This window comes from Puntigrus tetrazona, chromosome 7 (assembly GCF_018831695.1).
Source record: "Puntigrus tetrazona isolate hp1 chromosome 7, ASM1883169v1, whole genome shotgun sequence".
NCBI lineage: Eukaryota > Metazoa > Chordata > Actinopteri > Cypriniformes > Cyprinidae > Puntigrus > Puntigrus tetrazona.
Genome location: NC_056705.1, coordinates 38,639,141 through 38,660,397, shown reverse-complemented (window position 1 = coordinate 38,660,397; position 21,257 = coordinate 38,639,141). Strand labels below are relative to the sequence as shown.

Here is a 21,257-nt window from a genome sequence, read left to right as displayed (position 1 = left end):
ATCTCCATGGTGACTCTACAGAGCTGTGCTAGCCAGCTAGGAATTCGCAGCTTTGCTTGACTGCTTAATAATGAGAATTACAGCCATAGATCTCCATGACAGATGCACTGCACCAGAAAGACTGCAGGAATAGAATCTCTCGTGCCCATATTTCTTATTCGCTAAGACATATCCTCAAAAGAGCAGGGCAGCCTAGTAAAACATAGAGTTTCTGTTGACAAAGGCAAAGACTAGGACAAAGTGACTTTTTAACTAAGACTAACTGTTGTGCTTCAGAGGCCTGCGTGGATGCATTGGAAGCATAGACTGATTTTGAAGTAATTACTGGCTGCTTGTTGCTTTACCGTCATTTACCCTAATAGTTCTGTTGATTACAGTTTAATGACGATTATATACTGTGATCGCAGGACCTTGAAAATACTGTAATGTGGAATCACTTATAAGCTGCGTCTGCACAACAGTCATCTAATGCATATATACAGAGTAGACACATTTTCAGCCCATTCAACAACTATTTGTTTGTAATTGCGACTTTATGTGTCCCGGTTATGACCTAATACAATTTACGACTTCCTATGTTACAATATTGTCATATCTGACTTAATGTCTAGTAATTGAGACTTTATTTCTCATAATTACAGTTTTGTTTTCTAATTATTATTTTATCTTACAAACTTTGTATCTCATTTTTGCCACTTTTCTCATTTCATATCTCACATTATGACTCCCCCTATTACTGTATATCTTATGCAGTAATTAGTTTTCTTGTATTAGTGACTTATTTGACTTATTATTGTTTTACCTATTTTTCCCATGTCACAATTGTGACTTTGTCTCATAGTGTGAGTATATCTCATAGTTTGACCCTATATCTTGAAATATGAAATAATTGAGACTCGTCTGTGACTTTTTAACACACGGTTGAGAATATTCCTTGTAATATTTTCTTCTAATTATGACTTTATATCACAGAGCGTGACTTCATATGTTGTGCTGAGAGCATTTCCTGTATCTGCATCTATTTCTTCAAATTAAGAATCTATATTTTAAACCGTCACTTACATCTCGTAATTAAAACTTTTATGTAATTTTGACTATTTCTCCCAATTTTGACTTTATATCTCAAACCATATCTCATAATAGAGTATATATTTCTTGTGATTGAGACTTTTTATCCTAGTTATGAGCTTATACCTCACAGTGTGACTTTATATAATGTAATCAGAAAATGTCTCGCTTTTGCAACTTTATGTCTTCCATAGTGACTTTGTTTCAATTTTGTTTGTTTGTTTTACTTTTTCTACCAATTATGACTTTTTTCACAACTGTAATTTATATCATAACGTGACTGTATATGTCGACTCCTATTAATCTCACCTTTTTATTTATGTTTGCATTTATTTATGTATTTATTTATTTTAGGCAGAACAGAACTACTTCATAGGATAATGTGTGGAGCTTTTTAAATCCTACAAGTATACTCACAGGGGAACATGTGCTCATTTGCAGTGAATTGGATTTTGTTAACGGGAAAACGGTATTGTAATTGAGCAGGGTCCATGTTAATCCCCATAATGGAGGTTTTCAAATGAAACAACTATTTACAACAGAGTTACATCAACAGAAGCACTACCTACAGCGCTATTATTACTAAATAACATCTATTTATAAATCCTCACACGCCCCGATGCTTTGCCCAAACATAGCTAATTAAAATTTTCTAGCGCAAGAGCTTATGGGTATTCCTGTGTTATGGGAGCACACAATGCAGTTTGTTTTGAACACACGAATTAGCGATTTCAAAAAGATTTTCTGAAAAAAAATGCACTTCCATGCACTTCCTGTGGGAAAATGGGGAGCTAAGCATGGCATGGAGCATCAGACCAAATGCAACAATGAGCAATACAAGTATTTTTAGGATTATTATAAGATCGAGATCGAGTCCTTTTAGCACTATGCCTAAAATTTGTAGTGGCGCTGTATGAAAACAATACCATAACCAAACCGAAAACCATAACTTTTTGTCAGCACAGCCCAAAGGTGCTATGATTCAAATATGGTAAAAATCAAAACAACAGTCTAGGAGAAGTTAGAAATAGTTAGAAATAATGTTTTCAACATAAATGAAAATGCTGAACACAACTTACTATGGTATAATTGGTATCTTTATTGTCGGCATAGCGACAGGCTAATACAAGCAAATGTCATTTTTGGAAATTTCATCATTTATGGTTAATTAATAGTTTATTACGCTTGATCAATGGGTGGCGCTATAAAAAAAATGATGCTGCGTGGTCAGTGTGAGGTGACCATGTCACATAAGTTTGGCATTTGTCCAGCATATTCATTGACCATAACATGGTCTGTAGATGATCTCTGTAGATGAAAATCGTCTAAGTTTCATCAACAACTGATTTGGAGACTTCACATTTGCTACGGATGCTTTTGAGGTTATCCTCTATCGTTGTGCCAAATGTCACAACTTTCCCACTAACGGGTCTACGGGCTGCCATAGTCTCAAGAGCAGAAGAAACGGAAGAAGAAGAAAGCAATAGGTGCGTAAGCACATCTCCGTTTCTTTTACAGTAAAGAAGAATGTGGCTATGATAATCTGAAGATCCGCTGAGCAGAAACTTGCAGAAAATGCTTTTATTGTTGACCCTAAAATGAAGTTGCGTCATCATTTCCTCATCCTCAAGTAGTTCCAAACCTGTATGAATTTCTTTTGTTCTGTCAAACACAAAGGAAGGTATTTTGAAATAAGTTTGTAACCACTTTTGGTCACCACTGACTTTCATAGTAGGAAAATACAAATAAACAGCCCGATTACAAACTTTTGTTCAAAATATCTTTGGATATCTTAGGTTTGGAACTACTTGAGGATGAGTAAATGATGACAGAATTTTCTTTTTTGGGTGAACTTTTCCTTTAATGGTCTCATTGATGATCTCATACATCTGGAAGAGCCGAGCTGCGTCAGCCTCACTAATTACACACTCCGCTTGCTTTTTCCCCCCAATTACTGCACTTTCATTGTGATAATGGCACACATGTATTTTAACGCACTCTGGGAAAAAAAATACAAGTTTCAAGTTTTTGGCGTTTTGATCCGTTGCACTTTTACTTAAGTGTTAAAGTGTACCGTACTTGTTACAACGCTTCAAAACAACTAATGCTTAGCTGGAAGCAATGCATCTAAACAAGCTCATCCTGTTTTAATTGCCATCCGGATAATAGCAGCTTTTTTATTGCTTTGGCAAAGAGGGATATTTCAGTAAAGATATTTTTACTTGCCAAAACAACCATAAAATAACGGAAGACGTGGTGAGAAGCTTCTGTTAAGCTAAATTAGGCAGGAAATCGGATGCCGGTTGTCATTTGGCGCAATGGAAGCATAAGCGAACATTAAAATGGATTTTACAGAAGTGGCAGGATGAACTGTCATGTTATGGCTAAAAATATTTCTCCACTTGACCTCACAGTTCTCTCAAGCGCTCTCGTATCTTCAGTAATAAAGGTCTATGATGTCATTGGTACACCGCGTCTCTAAGGTCACCTGAAAATACAACTGGTTCGTAAGGAGCCTTTCTTCTCTTTTCACCTCGAACACTTTGAGGCAGATAAATCTTTTATATTTGACATATATTTTCTCTCAAACTTATAGGTATATAGGTAGGACCCTATGAATTCTGCAATGCAGAAAACATAGACAGAATCCAGGCATATGAGATGAGGAATCCAGGCATAAAAATTTTATTTACTGCATACCATGATGTCACCGAATTTGGAAAGTTGGGGAATATAAAAAAAAAATGCTGGAAAATCAATGCATGTTAACTAGCATCACTAATCATTAAACTTAATTCAAATTAAACTTGCTTGTTTTGAGCACAATATTGATTACTACACATGCTAGATTAATAATAGCATTTATGTTAAATCATTATTATTATTATTATATATTAATCAAGTGATTTTTCGTTTCTTCTGCACTCAAGTCAGTTATTACATGCAAAAAAAGGCCCACAGTAGCTTCTCCTACTGCAGCAACTCCCATTTTTCTTAGTCATATTTAGCGAGTATTCTGATCAAGTTGGTGCATAATTAATACTTTGGATGGAAACATAACTAATGAACGCAAGTCATCTCAACACTCGGGTCAGCTTTGATTTTACGTGCTCATAAAACTATTGGGCTTGCCATGGTTCTTTGTGTTCAAATGCTTATTGGTGTTTGAGCTCTAACCGTGAGGTAAAACATCAGTCTCGGGAGACATTCATAGTAATCTCTGCTCTGTGCACAATGGAGCTAAACTGCACCTCCCACAGCTCCGTGCTTAATTTAGGAAGCTATTTGAATTGAAAAATAGACCTCCTATGAAGATCCGCAAAACCAAACCGGTGTTTCTCAGCATGGCTATAAAAACATCATCAAGTGGCAAAAAAATGGCATTAGGGGAATAGATAATGGCAATAATCATATCAGTCGTTTACCCGCGAGGCGCAGCGCGGGGACATGTTTCACGTCAAGCGTCGAACAGCAGGAAACACATTAACAATCTGTCAGTTTTGACGAGTGAAGTAAGTTGCGTAAGATCATTTCTTACTGCACGACTCCCTGATGAATTTCTCTGGTTATTAAGGCTGTAAAGAAGAGAAGCGTGAATGACTGCGATGCCGTTGTACTAACAAACGATGCTGCCATGCAATGCAGAATGTGTTAAACAGGCTGTTGAATACTTAAGCGAATTCTTGAATATTTCATAAAATTGGTTGATCATTGTTGCATCTGCGATTGCATAGTTAATCATATATCGGCTGTGTACAGCAACTGCAAACGCTTTTTTAAAAATTAAAGCAAAAAAAAAAACCACAGGCTACCGATTATTTTTCCGATCTTCCGGAAATAAGCTACGATTTTCAACAATGCACGCTTCTCCGGTTCGTAACTAGAGCCTCCACTTAGATTCATTGGATCAAAATGTCTTTTGCGTTCAATGAAACTCCATTTCCATCGTTTAATGCCCAAGACACTGCAGATTTAAAAAGCCTTTCATCAATACAATCAGCATTGGTTTCTTTGGCTTTGAACGGGCAGAACTGCAGTCTGCAGGCAGCTCTCACTATCATTTTGAGTGATAGCGTTTCCTTTGGGCCCTGAAGCCCCCGGGCAGAGTGATGCTCGTGCAAATTGTACTTGAAGAAGCCTCTAGACAATTTAAGAGCCCGAGTCACCAACAATTAAGTGTTTTAATACCACGCAATCAATATGCTCTGCCACAGACAGGACATAATCGTAGCACTGTCAATTCAGACGGCTGACTTTTTGGACACGAAGTTTTCAGGGTTTTCCCTGGAGGTCCGTGAATGTCCTGAAGGGTCCTGCATGTGCACAGTATTTTTCTATTTTAAGCCAACAGAAAGGGTATTGTCCAGTGGGTCGGGTGAAAAAGCACGCTCATTTTGGATGTAAAACACAGTTTGGCAACATTTAATCAGCTTGGTTGTTTTACGTATTGCCACATTTTAAAGGTTAATGCTGTATTGTGATTAAAAATAATATATAACCTACACTAAATCCTGCTGTAAACCTAACAATGCAAATGTAAGATGCAACCATGCTATTTTAGATTCATTGCACTACTCTTTGAGCTCTTTTATGTTTCATGGGACTCAAAGTCACACCAAAAGAACAATGCTGTACCAGGTGGGCTACCGAGCAAGTTTACTAAATCATAAAAGCCATACATATAAAGCTGGTTATATGAAACATCAAAATGGATTATTTGGAATGGAATCATTCAATACAATGCAGGTCATAATGTAATATTGTGCACGGAAGTGATCTGATTAATTAACTGATCATTTACCATTCAAATTTTTTGGTAAAAAAGGAATAATAGTTTATTTCACATGGAAACGGCAAATTAATTGTAAACATGGGTACATTTTTAGACTTTGTATTTGCTGAAATTTTTTTTAATGAGCCTGTTGTTTATTATTAGTTAACATTTAGTAAATAATTGGTTAATTTTTAGTAAATAATATTTGAATTTATATATTTAATAATTATATTATATTATTGATAGTGTAGTAACATAAAATTCATTAACATTATGCAATTATTATGTTAAAAAATAATTTGAGAAAACAGCATTCACTAAGACGTTTTGCATTTAATAAATATATTTTCTTCTGTCTCATGTTAAGTAGATTTACGTGGGTTTCTAAAGAGGCCACAAGTATGGCTCTCTGAAGTCTCCTCATGTCTTACCTCCGCTGATTGCCTGCTTTCTCTTATATTGCGGTACTTGTATAACCGATGCTGAAGATGCCACTCCAGTGTTCAGTGAGTCTATTGAGTCACGTGATGTAACGGCCAGTGGAAATCAGCTATGAGTCATTGTGACAGGACGCCGTTCCCTGCAGATGGCCATTACAAACACTGCACTCCATGTTAAAGAGCAGAGCCGAGGAGTATAAGGGCCTTCGAGACCTGACTATGTCTACTATTGTAATCAGCATTTTTAATAGGCGTGCATCATAAATGATTTATTATAATGTATTTCATGTGCTTTTGAAATGCTTTTGATATATATATATATATATATATATATATATATATATATATATATATATATATATATATATATATACTTATTTTTTTCTTATCAATTATAAAAGAAGTATGACAGCTTTTCAGTGTCACTATTAACCTTTTAACAGCTATATACACCAGTGTTTTTAAATATTTTATATTTAAATGTTCTGGACTTTTTTTTTTTTTTTTTTTTATCATGACAGAGCCAATGATGCATTAAGACAAAACGTGTTTTATTATTACCTCTAGGCTATACCTTTCATTTAGGTATATAACATCTATTATAGTTAAATCTACTGCGTCTATGATATTTTGGTAACCAGTATAAGTCTGTGTAAATTTAGGGTATGTGTTATATTTTTATTTTAATCAATCTTTTTTTTTTTTTTTTACTGTAAAACATTACTAGAGTAATATTTATTTTCCTTTTAGTAATATAAGTGCTATTTTTATTGCCTTTATATGTATATATTTGCAAAACTTTTTTTTTTAAATTACGTATTACTTTTTTAATTTTTTTTTAATTTTTGCAATTACATTTTTCTCGCAAATCGTTTTCCTCATGCTTGGTGATGCTTGCCGTAGTGAGCGCTTCCAGTGAATTCCAGACGCTTATTTAGGATCGGTTCTCCAACTCTCAAGAGTTGGCGTTCTTAACCCCCCGTTCTAGTCCAGCTCCTGATCCACGGAAGGAGGAAATGAAGTCATTGATCTGGAATCGATCCCGGTCAACAGAACGGCCCATGGGAGCCAATTCCAGTCACTTCCCATCTGACCTGCATCTTACTGCTCCGTAACCCACCTAGGCGTCTTTAGCCTTCAGAGAAATGGACGATCCTGTGTATGCGTACGTCTTGAATTATTTAGAGGCTGCGTAACTTGCAAATAAGACACTATAAATAAGCCGAATGAATAATTCATGAGCTGTGGTCATTGCTTTAATTATATAGGATTAAATAAGGACCTGAAGAGGCAGAATCTGTTTTGTACAGTGCAGAGGTCAAGTCATTTATTATTGCCTAGCATGTGGCACTTTTAGCTGCCTTTAACTCCCTCTTAACACCCTGAATGTTTCCTCAGCTCTTATTTTCACATCACTGCAGACCCAAGGCCTCCAGCTGTAAGACTTCCATTGAACAGCGGCAAGAAATATTACAATGCTTATCACTCAAGGTCCGGAGAGATCAAGATTTAAAGAGCCAGTAAACTCAACTCCGGCGCTGCATTTATCATTCCTGGAAGGCTTTTCCCTCGGGGTCGCTGTGCTGTAGAACAAACCAAGTAGCTTTTCATCTGGTTTTACGACAATAAATTTCAGCTTAATATTAAAATGAATGAAATTAGCTTCTTAAATATTAAAATTCCCAGTGAAATGCCATTCAGAAGAGAATTCCGCCAATCAGAAAAGTCTTTGTTACCAAAAGTTATGGCTTTTTTAAGTTATTGTTCATTTTATTCATTTAACTGTTTTGATTTTATAATCTGTTAACCAAAACTATTAAAAATCACACACATATACACATTTGGTTAAGTGAAATAATATTTATTAGATTATTAAAAAATTAGAAATGTCGCCTTGGCGATTAAAAAAATAAGAATCATTATTAATTTTTATACTTTATCACTAACTATGATTTTTTTTTCAGTGAATGCAGTATGCTTTTGTTAAAAGTCGCTAAAAAAAAAAAAATATTAAATAAAAATATTATATTAAAAAGTACCTTAATTCATTCGGGACTAAATAAAATACATTTAAATCAAAATACAAAAATTACTGACACTAAACATATGAAAGCTAAATATAAAAATATAAATAAATATATATTTTTTACATAATTACATAAAGTATATTATTATTTTTATTTATTTTTTTTTATTTTTGCTAAAATACTGCAGATTTTTCTTCAGGTTTAATAAATGCTGTCGCTGACAAACCCATAACCTCATAATAATGAGTCCACAGCTGCTTGAAGAACATATATATATATATATATATATATATATATATATATATATATATATATATATATATATATATATATATGATTGACCTGTTGACTCTGACGTCATACACACACACACACACACGGTGCTACCCCCAATCTCCTTATCAAAAAGCCAAAAACATGATCTCACTCCCCCACTAAAATGTTGGAACACGTGTAAAGTTGACTGATTCACCCGTACCGGGTGATAAAACGAAACGGCATCGCTTGGAAATCAATATTAATAAGCTCGATGCATAATTCAGGTATGCATTTCTGCCAGTCAGGTTAGCCTCATGATTAATTCATGGCCGGCTTTAGATACGCAGCCGTCCTCATTTCGTAATCCGGCGACTTTACTGTCCGTCATCAGAGGCCCGCGTGCGCCGCATGCATTCGCCGGACGCAGCGTTATTAGTGCCGATAACAACAGCCACGCGCTTTCTGCAGAGCGGCTTGCGCCATTAATCATCAGAATGTGTCGACGCGTCCATCACGCACGCTTGTAAATGAATTAGTCTTTCCAGCGTGTCCCGCGAAGAAGGACAGGACACAGACTGCGCGGACAGTGCCGTATGATTCATTTAGCATCCGTAAACGAGTACAGTAGAGGTTTGTGTGTAATTAGGCGACGGATTGGATGAACAGGCCACTGAAATAGATCCGTGAATGGGTAAATAAGTAGGCATACGAGGCACATGGATGGAGCTCGATTGGACAAGAGAGAGAGAACACGCCATATGTTTTCATAAGTTGATTAGTTCAATTAGTTCAATTAGTTGATATGACATATTTTTGTTTGTGCATATTTGCGTGAAGATCAGCTGCTTTACCGCATCGATATATGGCTCTTTGCTGACTCGCAGCCCCCTTGAGTGCCGTTGTTATGTCTGACAGGCTTTCTTACTTCTTCTTTAGTCCTTGATGGGATTCCCAAAGGACTGACCCCGTTTACTTTCTTACTATGATGTTGTGTTTGTGTTTGCAGCCTTCGCAGCGCATGTAAAACATGCAAACATTTCTCCTTTCAACATAAAAAACACATTCATCCTCTTTTATTCGCTTGCTTTTTACTGTGTGTTTGTTCTAATTCTTTTCTAATGCAAAAATAATAATGTAAACATAATAGTGACAACAGCATTGTTGATATGAACAGCCAAGTCATCCCAAAGAATACTGTGGATAACAAAATTGCTAAAACACCACGCTATTCATGATAATAAAAATTCGTCACGATCATCGTTATAACTGTTGGGGTTGTTGTTTGCTAATTAATTATAATTAATATCATTTTAATATAACGACAACAGCAGTACTAGTAATAATGCCAGTAACAATAATACATAATAAATATTAATACATAATAAAAAAACATAATAATAATTATAATTATTATTAAAATCAACTAAACACAGGGCATTTTATATAGAAATATACAATATACTTTTAATACAATTATTATTATCATCATCATTAAAAACTTATATAGAAGTATGCAATATACTTTTAATAAAATTATTATTAATTTACAACTATTTAAATACACAGCGCAGACTAGAATTATGCAACATACTTTTAACACATTTAGTCACTTGTTAAAATACCATGCTTATAATAATAAAATTTGTATTTAAAGTACATTATTATTATTATCATCATCATCATCATTATTATTATTTATTAATTATAATTAATATAATTAATAATAATAATAATAATTTTTAATAATAATAATAATAATTATTATTATTATTATTATTATTATTATTATTAATATTATAATAATAATAATAATAATAATAATAATAATAATAATAATTAATAAATATTATTAATAATAATAATAATAATAATAATAATAATAATAATAATAATAATAATAATAATAATAATAATAATAATAATAATAATAAATATTTGAGAAAAATTCCATTGCATGTTTCCAAACACAGCACTTCCGGTTACACTGTGTGCCAGATGACAAAAGTTACTAAGGTGTGACAGATCGGTAACATTTCAAGCTCAGCTGAAGACATTTTTACAGATGAAGAGTCCGCTTCCTAAAGCAACCCCAGCGCTCATCACGCCAAAATCTTCCTCACACCAGTCGGTTTGATACTTCATTTGCGCGGCAGCGGCGTTACCTGGGCGCAGCGCCGACGTGTAAAAAGAGCCGGCTAGCATACGCACGCTAAGTGCTCCGTTACAGGGTTGAGCTACAGGCGGGAGTGTTGGTTTCAATCAGTAAGTTCTATCCAGAAGAAAGGGTTTCCCGGGCGTGCTTGAATTGCGGCGTGCTATAAATAGGTAAACACTTACTGTAGCCCGTCAGGTCTGAATGTACCTGTGAAATTTGTGCTAATTTTCCTGAGAGCGGCTCGGCTGCGGCTGCTGGGAGTATTTAGTGTCTGTCTTTAGGTTAAAGCTTAAAGCGTTTGACCACCTCTCGAGTGACCAGACTCTCTCTCTCTCTCTCTCGCAGTCTCAGTATCAGCACGGCTTTGCTTTGTGACGGCTCGCATCTGCAAGAGCCAGCGGATTGAAAAAACACGAGCTGGTGCCGTACAATAAAGCAACATACTTCGTGAAGTCGTGCGGTGACGGATGAAGCCGTCTGGAGGGATACAATTAATCTGTAGGCCATTGATGTCGGCCATGGATTCACCGTATAGTATGAGAGCCGATGCTCTGAACGCTTGGTCGCACGGTTTTATTAGTCTTGAACAAATAACTCAATAAAACTGGATTGAAGGGAAACGAGCGAGCCTGTGCGATAACACTAAATTGAGTCCCGAGTTAACATCGCTGTGGATCATTTACTTAATATCAGCTGCTTAAGAGAACTACATAAATATAAACATGTTCGACTCTTAATTTGGTTTTAGCCGAAGACCTTGAGTCCAAACCTTAGCAAAATCTAGAAGGATGCGGTGCTGATGCTGTCAGTTAACTTTTTTTAACCAAAGTAAAGCTAAAATTAACTATAAATAACAATGGTAATATTAATAATAATAATAATAATAATAATAATAATAATAATAATAATAACATATGTATTATTATTATTATTATAATAATAATAATAATAATAATATAATAATAATAATAAATGTAGTATTATTATTAATAATAATAATAATAATAATAATAATAATAATAATATTAATATTGTTAATGCTGTTAATAATAATAATAATGCTGTTATTATTATTAATAATAATAATAATAATAATAATAATAATAATATATTAATATTAAGAAGAAAGAAATAACTCACCTTGGCGAATAACTGAAAATAAGTTTGACATACTGAAATTACTAATATAAAAATAAAACAAAAATTTAATTAAAAATCAGAAATACTATATTAGAATATAAATAACACCGTGGTCTTTAAAGCGGCCTTATTATGGATTTTTCAAAATGCGTTTTCATCACTGTGTCATTTAAACACATCCTGCGAAGTTTTAAATCTGAAAGTGCTCCATGTATGAAGTTACTGTCTCTCAAAAGTCAACTATAAATCATTGAAATGATCGTTTTGTAAAATCGAAGTCATTTTATGTTAATGTCAACTTGAATTATATATATTGCCGTGTATATATTACATATTGCCCATTCATTTGTTGTTGTTTTTTTACGTTGGTCTGAATGAAAATGCAGATTCATTCTTTACCACTAGGTGATGCTTTAAAGTGGTAAAAATAGCGGTTTCCCCAGCAACGCTGTACACAAAGCAGCACTGAGCTCGCAAACTTTATCACGCATTACAGGAGTGATCAGATAAAAATGAGACCGATCTGATTTGAAAAAAAAAAAAAAAAGAATCGTTGAGGGAATCGTTTGGGAGTTTTTGAGCAAAGTTAAAATAAATGCATATTATAAGACAATGAAAGAGTTTTATATCTTGCGGATGTCTTGGATATAGTTGGATATACTTCCATCCATGTTTGGAATTCAGAAAATGTGAAGCAATAAAGAAGTAGAGATACTATTATTATATATATAAAATATTGATGTATTTGATATATTAAATAGCATCACACATATCCAGCTTCATATCTTCGATTATAGAAAGTCTGAGAAAGAACCCTGTAAATTAAAGAAAAAACAAAAATATTTCCAGCATTGTAATGATAAAGTTGCAATTTATTAATATTGCAATTTAGTAATATTGAGATATACTGGTTGAAATCCTAAGTACTTTATATGTGCTTTAGTACGTTAGTCAACATCAAAATAAGCATACTTTAAAACATGACAAAATATTCATAAAAAGAATAGAGTAAAACGTTTAACTGCTATCACAGGTTTACATTTTTAAAAATGTAATTATGTGTTTAATAGTGTTCACCATCTGTTTGATTAAAAGTCATTAACTGTTGTGCACATACAGTACAGTGGCACTTCTTTTCACGAATGGTTATGTTAAAACACATCATGACAGATCGTATAAGAAGGCCCTGTCAAAAATGTCATGCTTTATATCTGCAGTCGTCTAGCCAAAACCTGACTGCACAAATGATTTACGGTACGTTGAGGCGGTCTGCTGTTTGGAGGCATTTCGTTTCCTAGTTGTAAAGCGGGACAGATGTCCAAATGTGTCTCGCTGAGAGCTTCCTGAGCACCTGCAGCAAGAGGCCCTCCGGCGGTCCTCACGGCGGAGCTGCGTCAGACGGTCTACTGGGGCTGCAGGTGCTCTCGCTGCGCAGCAGACGCCTCCTCTACAAACAACATCTACATGAATCACTCCATCAATTAATCATGCAGTGCCACATTTATTCAGCGGCTGCCTCTAAATCACAAGTGCTATTTACTTATTACCTGCTTTTAAGGTAAACAAACCTGATGCCCAGCTATTTTAAATACATGTAGCATTGGGATACGCTTTAATGTAATGTTTTCTTCATCTTTTGTGTAATTATAAATTTGTGTAAATGCATGATATGCAAGTTTTAATACAAATGATAATTAAAATATATTTTAATTAAAATATTAGTTGTTGGTTGTTCAGTGCAATGATTTTTAAAGACAGTAGAAGTAATTATGAAAGTGCATATATACTGCAATCTCAGAAATAAAGGTACAAAAGCTGTCACCGGGGCGGTACTTTTTTCAAAAAGGTACGATTTTGTACCTATTAGGTTCAAATAAGTACAAATATGTACCTTTAAGGAACCAAAATCGACTGTTTAGGTGCAAACATGTACCTTTTGAAAAGCTTTTGTACTTTTGTAGATGTAATTAAGCCCTACCTGGGTCAAAAAACATTCTTTTGCACTTAAGTGTCTATTTAACACCGTGCTACCGTGTACTTCTTCTTCACATAGCAATTATATTCAGCTACATATTCAGGTTTTACATCATTATAAAGTGCACTTTTTTAAAAATGTCATAAAAAGGGCACTTAAGTTGATCTTTAAGTACGCTTAAGTGGCTTTTTGTTTCATTAATACTATATGCACAGACAAATTTTAAACACACAAGTTACATTCAGTAACAGTTACTTTAGTTTTTTTCTAGTGCTGTCAAACGATTCATCGGGATTAATTGTTCATTGGGTATATATATATATATATATATATATATATATATATATATATATATATATATACACACACATATGCAAGTATAAGAAAAAAAATATTCCGTTATATATTGCATATATTTATACATGATATAAATTAGACGAATATACACATTTAAATACATGTAAATATTCTGTCTGTGTGTTTACATATGCATAATAAATATACACGCAAACTTTAATGATGCAATTAATTGTGTGACAGCACAAGGGTAGTTTTTAGTTAAGTTGAACAGCCTTTAAGCTGTACTGGAAGCAGTTGTGAAGCAAAGCGAAAGGCACCTGCTTCCGAGCATCTAAGATCCCTCAAATGTGTCCTTTGAAGGCCACCGTCTTAATTTGGCTGTAATTAGAAACAGCAGGTCATTATTCTCATTAGCCAAAGAGGCATGTGTGTGATGGCATAACAGAGTCTGCTGGCCAGGGCACCTGCTGCTGAGAGCAGTTGGCAGTTAATGCTAGCGCAGCTCCAACACCAGCAATGCCAGTTCATTCACACACACACACACACACACACACACACACACACACACACACACCCCAGCCAGCCTGCCAGTCAGCTCAGAGCTTTTCTGTTCATCCTGAGGGCAAGGCTGTCTTTGTGCGTTTCGCTGTAGGTTCATCTCTGAACTGCTAGGCTCAGATTCAGACACATCAGGTGATGTAGCAAGCCTGCGCTTTTTGTTTTTCATACTCATTCTGGCATTTTTCGTAATCCGAACCATCCATTTTTATACTAGTATCGTATGAAAGATATTGTAAAAGATGTCTTTCGTGCCAAAGGTAGTGAAGGGAAATATTTTCAGCAATTTCTGTAATTGTTTTCTAATATGTGAATGTACTGTTTTATGTAAAAATGTGTACAGTAGGTATAAACAGTTTAAATCAAGAAAAAAAAAAACAGGTGGAGAAAAAGGCTTATATTTGTGTAACAAGACCGCCCTCTTGAGCCTCGCAGTAGCATTTCAACACTTGAAGGGCTCAACCTAACTTGATTATCGAAAATAATTGAATGTTAAAATGTGAGTATCAGATATGATCATAAGGCGGATAAGGAGGATGTATGTTTTGACCCCTCCCAATAAAAACTACAGAGATTTTATCGTAAAACTAAGCATTTAAACGCTATATTACAATATAACATTATTGGAAGATATAGGGCGACTGATATTTATATATCTATTCTTAGATTTATATATAGCCTGTGATTTTAAAAAATGATTTACAGTATAATCAGACCCTTTCGTCTTACCTTTTAGTCATATATTTACCAAATTATACGTTGTCGATCAATTTGAGTTGAATTGCAATCATTTAAAAAGAATGCAATGCTGCAATGATGATCCAGTCTTAGACTCTTCAGCTTATTTACACTAAATCCAAACAATTCTCACAGGGTTTTTCGTTTTAATGCAATTGTGATGTGCGCTTGCATTTCGGACTCTCGTAGGATGTTTGAAATAATATTCCTGGCTAAAGACAAAGACTGATGTTAACTGGCCAGTCTATGATAGTGATGTATTGTAGTTATAGTTATGGGATACTCAACGGATGTTCTCAAATATTCTGTCTTGTCTCGTACTGCCACTGTGTGGTCATACTGGGATATTTGTATTTTTTAATTCCATTCAACTGTTAGATAAATTCCTTGCCAAAATGAAGTTAATAATGATATGTTCACTTATTATTACGTGGTTTTAACTACTATATACCGACATTAAATGCATGCATGTATTTCTGGAAAATGCTCGCATTTAGTGCTAATGAGATTGAAGCATAGTTAAGTATAGGGTTAAGCGTTAGAGTTGTGTTATAATGGTAAGAGTCAGTTAGGAGTAAAGTTAATAGTGTTAATTAAATGCAATTCATTTAAAGGTCACTTCAATGCACATTTACGTACATAAAAAGTACATTGTACCGAATGGTCACCTAAGATGAAGAGGGAACTAAATCATTTCAGCATTCAGTTTTTTTCATTTTATGTTTTGGCAAAATAGCAATGATGATATATCGTGAATATCGTTTTTAATACTATTATTTCCCCCACTGAGTCTTAGAGCTGTGTGCTTTGGTGCTGGTTGATATTCTATCCAGTATATATTCGAAATATCTAAACATGGTTTATTCGTTAGGAAACAAAATCTGAACATTTGTTAAGAAAGTTAACAATTCACACAAACCATTACGTGCGAAGGGCCGCTGCTAATTTCTTTGCAATTAAAACGTTGCAAACAGCGACAGCAAACATAGTGATAAAAAGAGTGTCCCAGCTCTTCTCACTTCACAGACTGTATCCCTCACAGCTACGTTTTCATTCATGAAGCATTGGTAACAGTTGAGTTTTGAAACCAGTCTACACTATTAAGTAGTTGCTCAATAGTGGGCATATTACTTGCATACATGGCTGTTTATTGGTACTTAGAGAGCACGTACTGTCTCTTTCTTAATCCACCGACATTCAACAGAAACCTTACTAACTGTTAAGCAGCAAAAAAAAAGTTATTTGAAGCAATAGTCATAGTTAATGAGAAGTGCGCTCCAAAGTAAAGTGTGAGAGAAAATATGGCATCCACCTTGGATGCAGATACATGCAGATAAACGTCTTTCGGTGAGACTAACCAACCCGTGGTCCCTGTCCATGGTGCTGAAAAACTTCTGTCCCTTGCCGTATAAGTTAATAAACTCCAATATTCTTAGTATTAGTCATTCAGCTTGTTGAGCACAATTTAGTTGACTTTAGTTACTTGAAGAAAAAACAACCCACCTCACAGAATCTACACAATGGATTGCATACACTTTAAAAAGTAGAAACCTGCAGCAATTACTAAAGAAACCCATTTATCTCATAAACATTTGTTTTGATAATAAATTAATGAATTTAGCTTAAATTGTCGATATTATGGGTTTCGAAAGGTTCATATTTTGGTTTTAGAAATCCCCAACATGAGGTTGACATGCATGCAACGTCAAAAACACTTATTTGCTCAATGGCTCCCAAACAATTTGTTCAGCGATTCTTTGCGTGATGCTAATCTGGTCTCATTTTCATCTCATCGCACCTGTAATGTCTGATAAAGCAGCGTTTGTGAGCTCATTGCCAACACTCCAAAAGCGGCACCTAGCGGTGAAGAATAAACTAACATTTTCATTCAGACCAACATGAAAAGACGAACTTGGCGTTCGTTTTAAAAATTGATCATTTGAGTCGACTCTTTCATTTGAGAATCACCAACTTTATGCACGGTGCGCTTTCAGATTGAAAACTTTGCAGGGCGTTTTCATTCAACGCTGCGTGAAAGCTAATTTCCGTAACAGTGGAACATTTTTAAGTGATGCCAAATTATATGACTGCAATAAAACAAATGAATGTAGATGTTATGATTTTGAAATGAATGTTTATTTAGGTAGCTTTAGAGCTTTAGGACTACAGGAATCTATTCAAAAGGTCAACCTGCGGAATGAAGGTTATTAAATGCTCGCTTCCCCTAGACTTTTTTCGAGCTTTTTTCCCCTGCATCAGGAAAAGTTACTGTACACATCTTTACGGAAAAACATTTCACACAAACCAATTTCATACATACGGCGTCTGAGAGAAGTTGAAAGAGAGCAGGGGGAGAGAGACGCCTCTGTCTGCCTCCATTCGGTTTTGCAGGGACCTCGAGATCATTTCCGCACACTGAGCTCACTAAAGTGGCCATTGACACGCTGAGAAAATTGGCCTTTGATGACGCTTCTTTGTGGTGAATTGGCGGAGGGTCGCGGGGTTCGTGGATGAGCGGAGGTGTGGGTGGAAGAGTTGGGTGATTCGAGCGTATCCGTGTATGTGCGCGACTCTCCAGCTGCTCCAGGTGAAGCGCGGCGTGCTGGAAAAAGCTTGCGATGGAGCTTCGTATGAACTTTTGTGACACTTTCATCGCCTGCGATGGCCACCGAAGAATACTCAAATGTTTTAATCGCGTAAACCAATGAATTTCAGCTGGTGGGTCGTGACCCAAAACGCACCCTGGGTCTGCTTTGAGAAAATGGTGCTTGCTAACCATGTGAGCGTGCATAGTATATGGCAAAGTAAAAAGGAGGAGAAAATGCTTCCCGTGTTTTTTATTCGTTGGCGTCAAAAGCAACAAGCGTTGTGGCATTTGGAGCCAAATTAGGCGATGCCAACATAAACAGCTTGTGAGACATGCCCTCGTCCTCCAAAAACACGAACAAAACTATGACGAGAAAATTCTACAAGGTCACATTAAACACATTCATTTGTGATAAATCTTAAAAAAAAAATTCAGTCTTACCAATCTTGCTTTGTTCTTAACCTGTGCAACTTAAAAAACTATTTTTGTTTTTATTATAAAAACAAAATATATTTTTGTACCTATATATCTAATATAAATATAATAAATAAATGTTTATATATATATATATATATATATATATATATATATATATATATATATATATATATGCAAAACACTCAAGAAATCATTGTTTGTTTTTCTTATTTATCTATTTATTTATTTTTACAATATGCATAATTTTTTACAATTACAATATCTTAATAACCATTATTTTATTATTATTTTTTACTATGTTTACTTAAAAAAATAAACCATTTTTGTACTGGTTTGGTCACCACTTGATGTCCGTTGAAAATAGAACAAAAAAAAAAAACCCTCAACAATCCCAGCTGATATGAAATGTCAAAGTACTTTACAGAAAAGGAAATGAGCAATGTTTGAGCGATTCAAATGTACGTAGCACATTTCCTTTTGACAGAAATTAGCCGTCATCTGTCAACTGCAAGAATGAGTTGGAAACAGCTTGAACCGTGTCTCAAAGCGAAGGCTCTTTACGTTTGCAATTTGCACACCCACGCATTCATGGGCAATCATTTCTGCCTGCTTCTGCTAATTTTTTTCCACTGGAAGCACTAGGCTTTCAGTGAAAACGAAAAAAATAATCATGTTCCCATGCATCTTATAATGCATTTTCGTGATGCTTTCTCTCCGCCCTCAAGCCCCCGGTTCGAGTTTCCATGGAAGTCGGTGCTAACTTCACAGAGCGATACTTTCTGAGAAAACCCCATGTGTCACCGCCTCCTCCTGGATCCATGATTAAGTGGACTCTCAGATGCACACCGCTCTTAAATTACACCTCTTGCGATCGCGGGATAGCAATTACCACGCCAATACTCCCGTCTGATTAAGATCAAATTGTTGTTTACGTGCCGCGATCTCCGAAAAACACGATTAATATGTTTTTCCGGAGAAGTCGCTTCAGTTTTGCGGCAGCCCACCAATTTTCCAGTCACCACACCGGCACTTTAAAAGAGCTTTTCTGCATTTCTCACAGGAGAAATATCGGTTTAAATAAAGGGTGTGCGCCGTTGAGAACTGCTGGGTTGAAGTAGACGTATTATTATGCATTAATCTCAGTCGTTTTAATGAGCGCCGGCTCCGGCGTGATTGCTGCACTTGAATTAAAAGCAGCCAGAGAACCGAAGTCAGAGTCGACAAACGGCGCGCTCTCTTTGCACCGTGCCCTTTTCCCCTCCTCCTCTTTTCTCCGCTCCCTCCCTCCTCTTCCTCGATTCCTGAGAAGAAGTATCTGTTGAAAGAGTGGGGGCACGGAGCCGAGCGTACGACGAGAACGCAGGGAGCTCAATTAAACTGCTCTTCAACTGTGCCAAAGTGGAGCAGCCGGGAGGCACTGGTTCGAGATCAGAATCAAAGCTGGTGAGACGAAATCCCGGAGATCTTCACGCCCGCGAGCGAAGAATAAAGCCGGACTCAAAGTGCACTTGAGGAGAGCCACAGTTGCTCCAGGAGAACTCCGAAGAGAAACACCCCCCGAGAGCCGCTGAGATCGAGGGCGAGAGATGGGCGCTTTGATGGTCATATTTTCTCTGCAAACCAAACAAAGGAGAAAAAGGGCAGGTAGGCTGCAAAGAGCGCTTTGGTTACGTGACAGTGACTCAGAGAAGCTGTAAAGACTAGAGGACATTACATTGTGCATTGTTTTATTAGACGCAAATACACTGTAAAGGGGAGTCCAGAAGGGATCCAAAATAGTGTCTGAACCTGGAAATGGAGAGAGTTTTAAGGATTTGAAATATGCTAAACATAGCTGATGATTCTGGCTTAAGATGTTTTTTTGGATCCGTCTCCAATCATGCTGCACATGATCATCAGGTTTTACTCGCACTTGTGGCGCTCGCACCTCGCTGTTCAATAAATGTTTATTACGTTAATGATATTATTTTTAAGCAAACGTACTCCGTTCAAAGGTCGCACTTCAGCTTGGGAAATGATATTCACTATTAACTACGACTTTTGCCTCGATAAACTAATTTGCTGTTAATTAATAGTTTGTAAGGTAGTTGGTAAATTTAGGTATGGTGTGGATTGAGGGATCTAGAATATGGTCATGCATAAAAATACATTAATTTGTGCTTAATGACTATTTAGATTTTTAATACTAATCTTTATTTTATTTATTTATTTTTACTGTGTAGAGATTTTCATGCTGATGTAACAAACAAATGCATTGACTTAAATTCGTTTTTTAAATTTTTTTTAAATATTATATATATATATAATATCTTCTTCCTCTGGTGTTTTTGTCTTTTGCCTTGAGAAACGCGTACAGCACCACGGAGCGATGATTCATGGTTTTATGCTTTTTTATTATGTGGCCAAAGAGCTCCAAAGGGAGAGTTTCTCAGAAATGCTGTACAAGGGGCTTTTACCAAGAAATACAGAGGATTCCTTGCGGGAAAGAAAAGTTGTGAATAAACAAATCACAATAGCTGTGAAAATAACAATTTCTGCAGATTAAATTGAAAAAAAAGCATATAATTTTAAATGGTTTTCACTCAGAAATCGCTTGTTTGTTTGTTTTTTACGAAGAAATGGCAAATTGAAATGTTTTTCTAAAAAATATATAAATATTCTTTTATTTTTCAGACATATAAAAGCTCCTTCAAACTTCCGTCTCTGAGGGATGAGGGCAAACGCTCTCAGTATTAACTTAGTGAATGGACCATTAGTGATGTGGTGCCTGATTTTATAGGAACTCTTTATGGAATATCT

At 35.4% G+C, this 21,257-nt stretch overlaps 1 protein-coding gene across 8 annotated transcripts in view; it reads left to right on the top strand.

Moving 5' to 3' along the window:
* The window catches only part of kcnip4a (potassium voltage-gated channel interacting protein 4a), a 147,949-nt gene that overhangs the window by 60,805 nt on the left and 65,887 nt on the right, over positions 1-21,257 (top strand). The window contains exon 1 of one of the 8 annotated variants that reach the window (XM_043244501.1): positions 18,994-20,102. The exons of the other annotated variants lie outside the window; for them this stretch is intronic. Coding sequence (XP_043100436.1) covers positions 20,045-20,102 — 58 coding nt within the window. The 5' untranslated portion in view covers positions 18,994-20,044. Of the gene's footprint in view, positions 1-18,993; positions 20,103-21,257 lie in introns of those variants that run through there. 8 annotated transcript variants of the gene reach the window in all.